The sequence below is a fragment of the Lepisma saccharinum genome, chromosome 8, assembly GCF_977018435.1.
Source record: "Lepisma saccharinum chromosome 8, izLepSacc3.1, whole genome shotgun sequence".
Lineage (NCBI taxonomy): Eukaryota > Metazoa > Arthropoda > Insecta > Zygentoma > Lepismatidae > Lepisma > Lepisma saccharinum.
In genome coordinates, this window is record NC_139236.1 from 73,998,166 (window position 1) to 74,013,117 (window position 14,952).

A 14,952-nucleotide genomic window follows, 5' to 3' on the forward strand; every position below is an offset into this window, starting at 1 on the left:
AAATGTCTGCACTTACAAGACAATAATTTCTATAATTTCTTGCGCAAACCATAATGATTGAAATTTTGTCTTGCAAACATTCAGGGAATACAAAACAATACAAAGCCCTACATACACTCATAGTAAATGATAACAAAAAAATACCTCACCTATAACATATATTTATATTCAGAAATCCCAAATATTTGCACTTATAAGACAATAATTTCTATAATTTCTTGTGTAAAACATAATGATGGCAACTTTGTTCTATAAATATTCAGGGAATACGAAAAGTCTAACTCATTATCTATCATTGATAACTTATTGTACAAATCTAACATTTGCTGTAACGGAGAGTTTTGATACTTCTTAGTTTTAGCCATTTGACAATTCAGCAAATTTCTATTTCGAAGATGACAACATGTAGTATTAAAAGATATTTTGCTTAAAATTTGAGCATTATCAATAAGGCCATTAATTATTTTATACAAAAATAGCTGTTGCATAAAAATTCTCCTTGACCTTAATGATGGCATGTCGATTTCTCGTTGAAGTGTATTGGTAGATAACATTTTAACATTACAATTCTTACCATGTTTTTTGGAATACAAATAACGTTGAAAGCGTTTTTGTATTTGTTCTATTTTTTCTATATATATTTTAGCTATTGGCTAAAATATAGCTATTTATATATACATTGGGGATGGTTCAGAAATTAATTTTTTACATTTAGATTTTTAAGGGTCCCACATAGATAAATGGTTAACACTGTTTCGTCTTTGGTGCGAGCGGTCCCAGGCTCGATTCTCGTTGGGAGTTCCCCAAAATTTTGATTTGACCCCAACATTGTGAGTGCGATTGAGGATCTACTTGAAAAGAATAAGTCTCGATTACTTGTAACCAAAATTTGGGGTCTATTGTGACTAGTCTTAATTTTTCCTAGAGTAATATGTGCTTTTTTTATATTATCTGCAATTTTTGTACGTCCCTATTTCGGAAAACCAGAATAGAGGCGCACTGCACGTAGGGAATCTAGATGCGATCCCGAGTAGCACTCTGCAAAGAACAACCAAACACGACTTAATTATTCGAAGCAGAAATGAGATATGTTTATTTGATTACTTTACTTAGAAGAATATGTTAATACAGTAATGTAGACACAAGGGAATCAAGGGTCTGCTCGTCTGCTGATATGGTCTCCGATTGCACGTTACCCGTTACGCAGTGAAAACCACATATCAACTATCCCTCTCTCCAGGATATCTCTTCTTCGTCTGTTCCTGCCACGTAACTCGGTTGGCACGAACCGTCTCTCACGTGGTGAGTCGTCACCAGAGAAGAAATCACGCAACACAGTATGTGTTCCTTTAATTTTTTAACATTGTACTTACTGATTGGTTAAGCCGCAACACGAGGGCTCTTCTTCCGTCGGACATTGGTTGCGAGTAGAACATGAGCTTCTTCAGCCTCTCGTGGGGGCTCACGCCCCTCTCCACCACCAGAACGATTCTCGCCCACTGGAAAGGAGAGGGTGACGTAATAATGCCATCATTGAATAGACTACCACCTAACGGGTACATGAAAACATGATAGCATTACAAGAATGCACTAGTATATCGTTGGGAGAAGTGTATGGCATGGAATGGCGGTGACTTCCCAGTTCACAGATTCCCAAATCACAGACTGCCTGAATTCCTTCCCGATTCACTGATCATGAGTGTGACGCGTGCAGTCTTCTCTTCAGGTGCAGAACCTCTTCCAAATTCATAGATTCTTCATTGTTTCTGTACATACTGGTCATACCAAGGCCCTGGTCGATCCTAATACATTTTCGTTAGGTTAGGTTAGATTTCCATGTGGGAATCACTGACTTTATCAGTGAAAACATCATATGCACATAGTCTTTGGGGAGGGGAGAAATCTGTGAATCTGGAAGAGTTTCGATAAGACTGCACGTGTCACAATCCACCGGGGGTCATGATCGGTGAATCGGGAAGGCATTCAGGCAGTCTGTGAATTGGGCATGAATCCGAAATGGCGTATATTTTGATTAATAAAAGTTCTCTCCCACCAAATTATTATTTTTTGAAGTTTCACTACCAAATCCGACATTTCACGTGCAACTACCTGATAACATGATGCTTTACGTGACTATAACATGATCTCAGAGAATCATAAGGCCGACCTCCGTAAGGGAGCGATTAGAACAGCACGCTACGATGCCAGTGGAACCGGGTTCGATTCCCTGTCTCGACATGTGCGTTCTTAGTGAGTATCCCTTCATCAATTTCCTCACATCATCACTCATCCCCATCTTCGCGATTAGCCAAAAGTGTCAAAAAGTTAAGTAAAATTAACCAGATCAATCAATCAGAGAATCACGAGTAGGATATTGAGAAAAAAATCATAGAAAAAAATCTCAATGATGACTGGATGTCATCTGCCCAAATATGAAAGTAGAAGTATCTTTCTACAAGAAAATGCTAAGAAATAAACCACAGACTACAAAACATTTTCCCATAATGAAAAACATAATCAGGCTTTCTGCCGGACTAAACTGCAAGTACCAGGAAGGTTGTGATGCGACAAACAAACGTTTGTCGGAAGAAAATTGGAGGAAAGGATGGACATTCAAGATAGGAAGAGGTGAGCGAGAGTTGGAGAACAAAACAATGAGTCTCTATCTTTCTTCTTTTGCAGCGTACATTTCACAACCAAAGTTTTAGGAACATGCGGGCAACTTTTACATAATACACATGTAATGGTATCGGTTATATCTCGAGTTTCAAACAGCAGAGAAGTAAACAACTTTCCGAGAACTTATTGATCAAGCCTTTAATATTAATTATACGTCTGATATCTTCACCCACCTGTCTCTGCCACTCGTTTCTTGTCTCTGCTATCTTCTGGTAAGTGTTTCCCATCATAGCAATCAGCATGTTCACCAACAGGATGGCAACGATGGCCATGTACACAACAAACAGGAGCTGGAAATTAAAATATCGCTTGGGTTATCTTCTGGTTCGGTATTGCTTAGCAACAGACAAAAAAAAAAATGTTTGATTGTTTTGACTTACATATTATGGTGAGGCAACCATAATATGCTAAAGAATGATTTTTTTTCTAAAATGACAACAAGTAACTCTTCTGTATTTCCTAGTTATGGTTATGCCAGAGGTCCAAAGTCAAGAATACAAAGTTGGAAACTATTTTACATTTTCTCGTGACCATATACAGGGGATTCAACCTAAATGTACACGGCCAACTAAGTAAATTAATATCCATGGTATACTTTTAATCTAAACACCTTATACTATAAATATATTCATTAAGTTACTCTTTAATGAACATACTGAGTATGTTTCTGTGAATGTTTTCATATTAACAAATCCACCTCATTTGTCTGAAGTAGCTCACATTAACTCAAAAAAATTCAGAAATTGAGGGGGGAGGGGGCTACAGACCCGGCCGGACCTTTTCATGCAAGTATTTCTCCACTGAAGGCAAAATTGCCTTAGAAAGAATAGAAGAACGAGTAAAACAAAATATTTGAAATATGGTAAAAATGTAAATAATGTCACTAATCATCCGACATAACTTGGACTTCAAGTTATTACTAAAATTTAATATACAGAGGTACCCCCCCCCCCCGATCCCCACGAATATAAATCCGGTCGTGGCTAAGAATATATAATTGTGAAAAAGTACAGTTTTAGCAAAGAGGCAACAAATGTCTGCATTGGTAGGATTAGCAAACTTACAATTGGACTGAATGAATTAACGTTACAACTTACCTTTCTTCTAAGTCAACTCGACTCAATTTTTAGCCACTTTATAGCAAGAATTTCTTCATCTCTGCCTGTGACATTACTCTTTAATTGGCTTAATCACAATTAAAGTCTTATTTCAACGCCCTATAGAGATGTGATATCAACTAATATTATAATTTCCCTATTGGAATATTTTGTAACTAATCATTAATACTCATAAACCAAATCTATGATCACTGAAATAAAATTGTTAACACAAATCATCCACGTTCTTTTTTCCAGAACTAACTCAACAACTCACAACTTACATACTTACATATGGCTGTTTACGCCCTGCATACATTTCAATACATAAGATACATTTTATATATAAATTTTACAAAGTTCAAATATGCTCTTAAATACCTTTGTATTCACTCATTCATTAACAAATATAAATTACAATTTTATATCACCTTGTCTAAAAAAAATCAAGTATAATATACTGCGTGTTCCGCTCAGGAGTATAATAAAAGAAAAAATCATAAAATTGTAACAAATAGTTGAAATGACAGATAGTTGGTAACACTGTGAAGAGTAACTGAAAACGTTTTAAATGTTACGTGCTGTGGCAGATCGATCGTGCAAGTGCAGAAGCTATAGGCTCGTTCAAACTGCCGCAAAGGCATCATTCGCCATGTGGACGCCACAACAGAAGGTGTTTTGTGTTTTGTCACTTGTAGAATTTACATGGACATGCTACAGCAATATGATGTGCCTGAACTTCCAGAAGGAACAATTTTCCAGCAAGAACTTCACCAAAGAAGTTCGTCGTTGCTTAGATGAGCACTTAATGCACAATGGATTGGTAGAGGATCGCGGTTCACAACGTGGCCACCAAGGTCACCGGACCTTACTGTGCTCGACTTTTTCTTGTGGGGTTTTGTGAAGGTCCAGGTGTATGCTACAAAGTCTCTAGATTTACGAGACCTAAAGGAAAGAATGAGTGTGGCAATCAACAATGTGACGCCAGAAATGCTACAGAACATTCCCTGACATGCGCTACGAGACTCCGCGGCCGCGACAGTCGCTAGAGTCGGCTATTAAAATTACAGTTTTCATATTGTGTACTAACCTTGACTATAGAAGGTGTTGAAAATGATGTCCCTCTGCTTCAACACATTCCTGGCATCTCCGAAGGAAATTGGCATTTACACGTGCAAGTTCGTCTACTGTAATTCTCCCGATTTCTCGTACAATGCTCTCTTTAAACTCACGGATGGTGTGCGGATTGTCTTTGTATAATTTATTTTTTATTCAGAACTGACCCTGTTACTCTAAACCTTTTCACGAGGTTTAATATAATGGTCCTATGTGGAACGCGAACACCAGGAAATTTCGTTGCAACACATCGTCGCACTTCTCCACAATTCCTCTTTCCGAAGTAACACTCGACAAGATAAATCCTTTGTTGTAATGTAAACTTTTGTGGTGCCATATTAAGCCACAATCTTCAACACACGGACACGACATAAAAAACTTCCGAGGGAGAGCGAAAAAAAACAGACTGTAGCGTGCGACTGTCGCGGACCCGTTCACCGGGAAAGGCAAGCGCTGATGCCGGGCCGCTTGCCGCCGAGTCTCGTAGCAAATGTCAGGGAATGCTCTGTAGAAAACGTATGGGCTTAGGTGGAATACCGATTAAACAGTTCCCGCGCATCCAATGGTGCGCATGTTTAGGTGTACTAGACTTGTAAAAAAAACTTTTTGAGTTTATGTATATATGTAAACAGTTTTGGGCATAAATAATAGTAATTAAAGAAAATATGGTATTTTCTTTTATTATACTCCTAAGCGGAACACCCTGTATACAATTGGAATATCTGGTACATACAACATTGAAGTCAAATTAATGGGAAATGAAGCAAAAATCTACTGCTGCTTCCCAGATTTGTATATCCAGGTAGCTCCTTTACCTAAGAAACTAAGTTCATTGGATCATTATGAAAATTCCTTTGCACACTATTACTATTTAATGGTTAAGCTAGTCCCTGTGCAATACACCATGCCATGAAGCTACATACGGGGTGTAGAGATAGGGTACTTCATATTCTCGCTCTCGACCGCTTCTACCCTCAAGGGTTGTCTCAGGTAGAGATTGATTGTTACTTTTTGGGGGTAACATTGCTGAAAATAATTTCTCGCCTACCTTCAGATCATCTATTGAGTTCAAATCATCTTGCTATAGCCAGATGCCCTACGAGAAAAGTTCGTAAATAAAATTGGAACAGATTATGGGATCTTGCTTGAGACACCCAAATTACAACATAGCAGACTAGCGAGGCTCTGGCGTCTTGACTCATGGCCAGTACAATCCTCTATGGGACTTGCGTTCTGTGCTGCCTATATGTGTTTGTGATTGTCCCTTCATTGGAATTAGCCAAAGGTGGCAGAAACGCGAAATAAAATAAATAAAATCGTTCACCCATTCCGATTTGTACCATGGACTTGTAATCAACAGGCTGCGGTTTAAATCCCTCGGAGATCACAATTTAGTATTTCTCATGGGTTATCTTCCAATGGATAAGCAGATCTGCACTTGCGTCTGTAAACCGTGAGCTGTTGGTTTTAGATATGCTTATACCGAAAGTACATGCATTTTTTTTCAGATTTATACTTGTTTAGTCGAGCCACTGCGATTTAGTTCTCTGGAGTGCGATAAGTTTGGAGTGAAAATTTCCAGAGGGATAAAAGATAATTTGCATGTATCATTATCCGCATCCAGAGCCGCGCCCCCCAACAAAAAAGGGGCAGCAGGGATAGTAACAGCTGCAAAGAACGTAAGCCAATTAAGCGCGGCAATTAGCTATAACACTTGTTTATTTTTGCTCTCACGTCATCTCACTCACTCTCATCTCACTAGACTCCCCACTCCGATTTGAACAGGGGTCCATGACACGTAATTTCCCCTATTGAGTGACGCCAGGAGCTCTAACGAAGTAAATAACTTGCTGCTAGAGGATTTGCAGCCATAATCCGTCAATTTCCACATTCCGCAACGAGAAAAAAAAAGACGAACTATTGACTTCGTTAATGAAGGCTTCCGTTGGGAACTGCATCATATGACGTCATTCGTGCAATGGTGATTGTACAATGAAACTTGCCGCGAGCTCATTCAGGAAGGGGTGGCTTCAATACAGATGGTTGGTTGCTATAAGTGACTTCAAACCACCGATGCACAACAACCACCGTCAAAGTAATTCCTTTGGGCAGTGATACACTTTTGCCAGCGCTGGTAAAGCTGCTGGAAACCATGGTTTGCAACCTCCAATAATGCCTCATTTTCTGACGCATGGGATGCCCCTTTAGATGTGGGGAGGAAAGGTGGAAGTCGCAGGGAGAGAAGCCCGGTAAATAGACGGGATGTTCCATCACAGACGTTCCATGTTTGGCTATGAAGGAAAACCATGAGCATGACTTTGCCTTTGCTTCCATCTCCCGGATTTTCTTCGATCTCTGCTCTCGATTTCTCATGTTTTTTGTTACTATTAAGGAATTGTCAATTCAGAATTCATACCAGAGGGCAGAACAGTAAACAAGGAGCTATATGTGGAAGTTTTACGTAGTTTTTGTGAGTTTATCCAATTACTTTGAAGGTGGTTGTGCATCGGTGTTTTGAAGTCATTAAGGTAAGGAACCAGTGGCGGCGTTTGGAGGGGGGCACCTTTCCCCCCCGGTTTTGGAACCCAATCGCCGCCACTGTAAGAAACTATGAGCCGAGTCCCCGAACTTTTAGATTGTACTACGTATATATACACGTCATACATTCATATGTAGGCCTACATATGAAACAAGGAACAATCTTCGCGCTATCGAGCCCATCTTTGGTGCTGGCGTTCCTTGAACCGTCCCTCCCGTCGAGAACAGGGAATTTTAACTCGGCTTCGTATTGGACACGGTCGTCTTACACATCATCATTTGCTTCAAGGGTTGTACCCTCTGCTGGGCCATACCTGTAACGTTGTTTTAACTGTTCAGCAGCTCTTTCTGGAATGTGCAGATTTTAATACACTCACACATACGTACTTTTAACCTCAACTGTTCAGCAGCTCTTTCTGGAATGTGCAGATTTTAATACACTCACACATACGTACTTTTAACCTCTTGTGAGACGATGACAGTGTTTTCAGTAACTACTTTTTTTTAGCTTTTTGAGAAACACTGATCTTTTCCACTGTCTCTGAAGACGTTTTAAGTGTCTCCTTACCTTTTAATATGCTGTATCTGTCCTGTGTAGTTCCCATTACAACCTTGCACGAGTAACCTTTCTGAATGGACTTTTTGCAACCATGTTTTAACTTTGAGGTAAGGATTTTAGATAAAGGGGTTTTCTCTTGTATGTATTGAAGGGTGTAAAATGGCCATATGGGCAGACGCACCCAAAAATGTTAAATCATTCATTGATTCATATGTATATAAGGTACAGTCAGCGGCAATAAAAATGAGACACGTATATCCTGTAATGCTTGCTTCCCTGCAGGTGGATTTCAATGATAAGTTCAGGTCAGAGTTAGGTTAGGTTATGGATATTTTTATATAAAGACAAAATATTCGATAAGTTTTAAAAATGTGGGACAGTACATTCCAAAACCATGTACTGGTAAGTAACTTCTTAAAGTATTGTCAACACTGCCTTCTTCTTTTCTCGGTTTGTAGCCAGAAATTTCAATAATTCAGGTTGGATGTGGTGAACTGGATCTTGATAATGGTAAGTGGTACATTTTCATGTATTTCATATTTATTTGTGATCAATTTTACTGTATAATTATGTGTTCATAACTTATCTTTATGAATCAGTTTGGTAAACACGCATAAAACTGTGGCTGGGTTCATACTACGACCTCTACGCGCATTGGTAGATGAACATAGAGCCGGCCAAGCAAAATGATCGTATAGAATCACCCTAATTTCAATCCGACGAATCTGTAGGGGAATTGTCTGGTCACGTTGGAGCTCGACCGCAGAGAATTTGGACTTCCACCAAGAGTATGCGAGTGACTAGGGAGAGTGGGGGTGTACGCCCCAACCTCACTTGGTATTGAAAGAGATGAAGGGGTGGAATTATATGCCTACATATTGAGGGAATATGTTAGAGATATATCAGCTTGAAACCAGAAGAGAGATGACGTGAAAACAGAACGAAGGGAACATGGACGTATTCAGCGGGGTACAAGGGGGAATTTGCCCCCTCTGTCTCACCCCGCTTTTGGAAAACTGTGGTGAAAGATTGTGCGTTTTACGTGGAAAGGTAAAACAAATGTCATTCCCTTTTCAAGTAATTGAAATAATGCATTGTCACAATTTCGTAATATATATTTCTTGCCCCCCCCCCCCACCTTCTTGGGAATTTTTTATTTGCCTTGCTGGAAAAGGTCTCCCCGATGGCGCAGAGGTAGCGTCGTCACCTTGTGATCAAGGGGTCCCGGGTTCGATTCCCGGTGGAGGCACATAGTGGTTCGGATCCCACTTTAAACTGTAGGTCCAGTCCCGATTAGCCTTATGTGCATAAAGTGGACTTAGAACAACAATCCAATCCTTGCTGGAAAAGTTTCCTTTTCGCCCCCTCTGGAAAAAGTCCGGGTACGCCCATGGTATAGAAATGATGAATAAGGGAGAATAGGTGAAAGTGAAGAGGTGAGAAAGGGACAAATAGAGAACTAGTTGCAGAGTAGAAGGGTGATAGTGAAAGAAGGAGACAAAAGAGATTGAATTAAAGCAGAGTGGATGTGTGTGTGAGCTCTCGCGTCAAACAAAATTGGAGATAGAATAGAGAGAGAGAAATGCTAAGAAAATTATAGAAGGAAACTCAATGACATCCCATTTCACATAATGGCTTATCAGCACCCGTCAATCAGTCCGCCATTTTAGGCGAAATGGGATATCACGCTTCGCCGTATCCCTTTAAGCCTAAACCGGTTGGAAAGGAAATATTGCAAATGGAGGACATTTTGACGGTGATCAACGTAAACACCAAACAATTCGGAACATAACAGCAATATAACAGCCAATAGTCTTAGTCGTGTGCTAAGCGCAAATTAAGGTAAGGTTCGGATAGGTTATGTTTTTTATATTGTATTATCAATAAACATGGATATCCCGTTTCGCCTAAAATGGCGGTCAGGTCATAAATCACATTGTATTTTGCTGATCAGCAATTGGGTGAAACAGGATTACACAGGAAGTTCTAAGTACCACCGGAATGAGTACCTCGTCCACGTTTCCACATTGTTTTTTGTACTCCACTACGCGAGCCAACACTATAGCTTGCGCATTATTATTTATATCCCCCTATGGCCTCTTTTCGTGATGTCGATGTGAACACTTGTTGCCTTTTGGTTTTATTGTGTGTGTATATACTCTCTTTTGCGTTATGGCTGATGCGAATTTTCTCTGCTCGACAGGTTATGTAATAGAATGCCCTGGCGATTTCTTCTTAACTTGTTCGGACCTTATGATGGAAGGAAGTTTCTGAAAGTGAGTTACATTTCTGTAGACGCCCACCTACCTCTTCCCGTAGTTCCTGACCAACTTGGTCAAAGGTAGTCAGGATATGAGGTTTTCCCCTCGATGGTTCTTCGATTGAGTCCGAAGTTGAGATCTTTTGCTTTTGTTTTTTTCTCGAGAATTTCCCTGGAACTGAAAACAGTTTCCAAATTGGCAAGAGCCCGGAGGGAAAATTCAATTCCTGTTCCTGCGAAAGGATGGAGGAAATAGAAAGGTTGGGGGATTTAAAGAAAACAACCAAATTGGGCAACAAGAAATACAAGAATTCGTTTGGATCTTTCGACATGAGCCGCATCCAGATCTAGAACGGGGATCCCCCGATCGGAAATAAGAGAGAAAAGTTTGTCTTTGCAATTCGAGTTGCGAGTGCTTCTGCGTCGACAGGCGTTTGATCTCATATGTCGTCGGCATAGGAGAAGATACTTTTTATTTTTACTCGCTGCTTGATTCATACATGTTTCTTGTGCCCTATTTGAAGAATATTTTAATAATTCCTATCCCGGGAATCTCTGGATGGAGCGAACGAAAGCAAGTCTCCATGCAAGGACCTAGTCTGGTCATAAATACTGTTACACACTATTTTGTGAATATGGTTTCAGATTTTTAAATGTTATTTTAGTATGTTACACTTACATATATTACACGCAAACAGCAACAATCAGTTTTCACAATGTACACTTTTCGCCCTCAAACAAGCACGAAGTCTCCCTGGCCAGGCATCTTTTGCAGCACGGACTGTCTTGATGAGAAAGTCCGCCCCTGCTGCTATCAAGGAGCACTTTTAACTTTAAATGAGCACGTGCCTCTAGTCCCCTCTAGCTCTGGGAACAGTTTGTAGTTAAGGTACTGAGATCATGGCTATCAGATGGCCAATCAAAAGTGGAGATGAAATCGGGTACACTGGTCTCCAGTCACCGTCGCGTCATCCTTGCCTTATGAGCTGGGGCAGAATATTTCTTGAACATCCAGGATTCATTGTGAAACATTGTTTGGTTCAACAGTGTCACGAGAGGGTTTAGGACACTTTCCACATACACTTTGGCACTGCTTGTAAGCCCTTTTCTAAAAAATGAGGCCTGGTGGAACTCGCATAGCCCCACCAAACCATGACTGAGGAGGGCTGGTGGAATCTCTGATTTTTGGGAACTCTCTCACAAACTTCTCGAGAGTTTGAGGCGTACACTCGATCATTTTGGCAGTCACAGTGGTGAACAATTTCTTATCAGTGAAGATAATCTTGCAATGCCCATTGGCAACGTACCGCTGCAGGAGCCGTCTCGATTTCAGTTCACCCTGCTGCTTCACTTGTGTCGTCAGGAAATTTCCAGTACTCCACCGGTAAGCTCCAATTCCAAGGTCTTCCATAAGTACCCTGAACATTGACTGTTGTGAAATGTTCAGCTCCTGTGCCATTATCACTTGCTTCCGGATGGGATTTCGGCGGATGCGAGCCATCACTGCTTTAACAGCCGCCGCTGTTCATACGGTGTGAAGTCGACCAACTCTTGGGCGATCTTTCATGCTACCAATATCAGCAAATCTCTAGATTGTCTGATACACAAATCTTTTGCTGATCTTCGGGAATTTCAGGGGTTGGAAAATCTCAGTGAGTGACTCCCCAACCATAAGCAGAGCAATTACGGCTACTCTGTTTTCATATTCGCCCCACTCCATGCTAAGCACAAGAAGATACACTCTTGCTCTTTCACAGCTGAACACACGAAGGTCAGGAGTGAACTTCAGCACAAGCATGGTTCATGAGCCTGACTACCGGATGTACAGTCCAATCCGAAAGTTTGTAACAGTATTTATGGTCAGACTAGGTAGTGACTCGAGAGGACTTGACCAATGAACGAGTGCGATGGAATGGGATTGCGTGGAAGGGTTAAAGCGACTCTACGCGAAGGCAGATTCCCGGGATAGAGTATAGCTTCACACGACATATTATCTCTCTTTAATTGTATCTAGCGATATATGACCTGTTGTAATTTTATCTCTGAAAAAGTTTTATTTATTTATTATTATCATCTTAATAGGGTTACAGTTAGGCCGTACAAGATTTCATTTAGTTCATTATTAATAAAAATAATGGCTTCACGTCTATATAATAGAAATGCCTATACAATAAAACAATATCTAACAAAAATGAGACAATTAAAAATGATTGCATGATTTGTAGAATATTCTGTAGTATCATACATAGCATATGTATTGAAAAGAAATTGGAAGTTTAGTATGTGTGGGTGTTGATATGAGTGAATATGGAATTGACTGTTGCCGAAAAGAGGATGAAAATTTTAATTAATTATATATAAGAGAGAGAGAGGGAGAGAGAGAGAGCACTGAAAACAATATACTAGACTGCGAGTTCGAATTTATTGACATGTGAACGTAGAAGACGGTAGAACTGCGCTTTGCAGTGCCTATAATAGCGACAAAAGAAAATGAAGCAGTTGGGCGGGAGGTGCAAGATTAGTGCCGGCCAAAACACTCCAAAGCAAGGAGAGAAAGAACTGATCAAAGACAGTGAGTTTTGCTGCAGACATTGCATTCCCTGCTTCCACAACACACGCTACCCCCTACCTTAGCGACGATGTCGTGGTCGGTGTGTTCGAAGGCTTCGAAGTAGTCGCTGAACGTCGTGAGTGACATGAGGAACATCGCCATGATGGACTCCATGGGGTTAGGCATGGGGTTCGATAGCTTGTCGTCCACCCCGGGCGGCGTCTCTGGGTTGTCGTACGACAGGAAGATTATGTAATAGGCTGGAAAAGATTTGAGGTGAAATAACATTTACAAGCAATCTTAAAACTCTTGCACAATGCACAGAGGGTAGCCTTAACTTCCACATCTTTCAATTCAATTGCATTTAATGTTAATCCAAGTACTTTCATTTCTTCGATACTTTACTCGAGGTAGATTTGCCAGATTAATACCCCCCTCGTCCCCGTTTGTCACTAAATCAGAACCTTCCTCATCCATAAATGCTTCGCTATGTCTTCAAATAGGTTGACCAACTCTCACGTATTTCCCGGGAACTCCCGTATTAGGGCTAATTATGTTGGATCCTCCCGGTTCCCGTATGCGTATTTACAAACCCTATAGTGCTGCAGAACCTCCGGCGATATGTGGCTTCTGATTGGCTGTCATCCGGAAGCATTTTATTATCTAGCGTTCCTTCAAGATAAATGGTGTTAGAGAAAACGCTAGAGGACAGGGTTTAGTAAATACGCTTCCCGTATTGGCATTCTTTTTCTCCCGTATATTCCATTAACAATGATTGCCAAATTTAAATTCATCCAGATATAATATACTCTATCTCCGGAATCTATGGAGGAAGCCCGCGCATAGCGGCAAAGAAGGGGACGAAATCGAGTGGGCAGAGCAAAACAGTACACGCTACTGCGAAGGCTGGTAACTGCAGTCTGTTTCCCTCCTCCACGCAACCCCGTTCCCTCTCTCGTGCTCATTGCTGTAGCCGCCTTGCGTCACTACTTGGGCAGAGGCTAGTTTTCGTTTGCTTGCTCCAGAGAAAACTGAGACAGAGTAGAGGTGTTCGTCGAACAGGAAAAAAGCAATTAATTGTGGGTACAGAAGTAGAGTTTTTTAAAAAAATTTAAACGAAATATAAAAAAAAAAATGCTTGGTTCTTCAGCATCAGTGGTCGGGACTACGAAACATGCAAATTTTATTCTGTATTGTGACCTGTATGTTATTTAAAATGTAAATTAATTATTTTGTTTAATATTATCTATCCCATGAACATCTGCAGGAGTGACGCCGCACCGTTAAAAATCCACAAAATTTGTCGCGAATAAATCTCCACTAAATTCATGGTCGAAAGTTGGTCAACCTACCTTCAAACATAAGATGTAATTTTCCTATCCTTAATATAAATGAATGATAAGTGTCTAGAAATGGCAGTAACTAACCTTGTGAAAATCCCATGACGAACACCAAGTATATTGAAACGAACCTAAGCAGATCTCCCATTACCATCCTGTAGATCATTACTACAAATGGTCCTACAGTCTTGAAACCTCTGAAATCATAATTCATACATATCAATGCTCTGTCATACTAAAACAATAACACTTCCTTGAATATTATTTTTAAAACAAAAATAGTTTTCCTATATTATTATAATTCAATATAAGTGGTGTTTTGTTTAAGCTTTATTCTATCAAGATTACGTTTGGCCAGAAGGGCTACACAAGCTTGTATTCAACTGGAAACTACCTGAGATTATTGCATTATAAGGCCAATTCGAAATTATTAGATACTGTCATTGTGTCATACAGTACAAACAAAGTGATCTGAAAATATATGAAAAAGAGTTCCATTCTAAAACTCGGAGAAGTACAGCCAATGTGGTGTGCATCAAAACTTATTTCATTCTTACTGTATCATGCATATTCTGATACTTTGTTGTGTAATGGGAAAGCAATAATTTTTATATTTCCTTCAAGATGTAGACAATTATGTATGTGTGACGATGCATGGTTTGCCTTAAACTAAAAAGAATCAAACATCCTTGTTAAAAGGTATCCATTGCCAATGTGCTTCGCATGAAGATTTCAAAAAGATATTCGAACATTATCTTCTAGAAAGGCAGTAGATAATCTAATCAGGAGCAGTTTATAAAATCTTTTGTACA

The 14,952-nt window shown here is 40.0% G+C and overlaps 1 protein-coding gene across 4 annotated transcripts in view; it reads right to left on the minus strand.

The window, feature by feature from the left end:
• The window catches only part of nan (transient receptor potential cation channel subfamily V member nanchung), a 226,984-nt gene that overhangs the window by 1,137 nt on the left and 210,895 nt on the right, over positions 1-14,952 (minus strand). For all 4 annotated transcript variants that reach the window (XM_083127591.1, XM_083127590.1, XM_083127593.1 and 1 more), the window contains 4 exons: positions 14,228-14,337; positions 12,879-13,060; positions 2,853-2,969; positions 1,374-1,499 (listed from right to left, as the gene is read on the minus strand). In XM_083127591.1, coding sequence (XP_082983717.1) covers positions 1,374-1,499; positions 2,853-2,969; positions 12,879-13,060; positions 14,228-14,337 — 535 coding nt within the window. The remainder of the gene's footprint in view (positions 1-1,373; positions 1,500-2,852; positions 2,970-12,878; positions 13,061-14,227; positions 14,338-14,952) is intronic.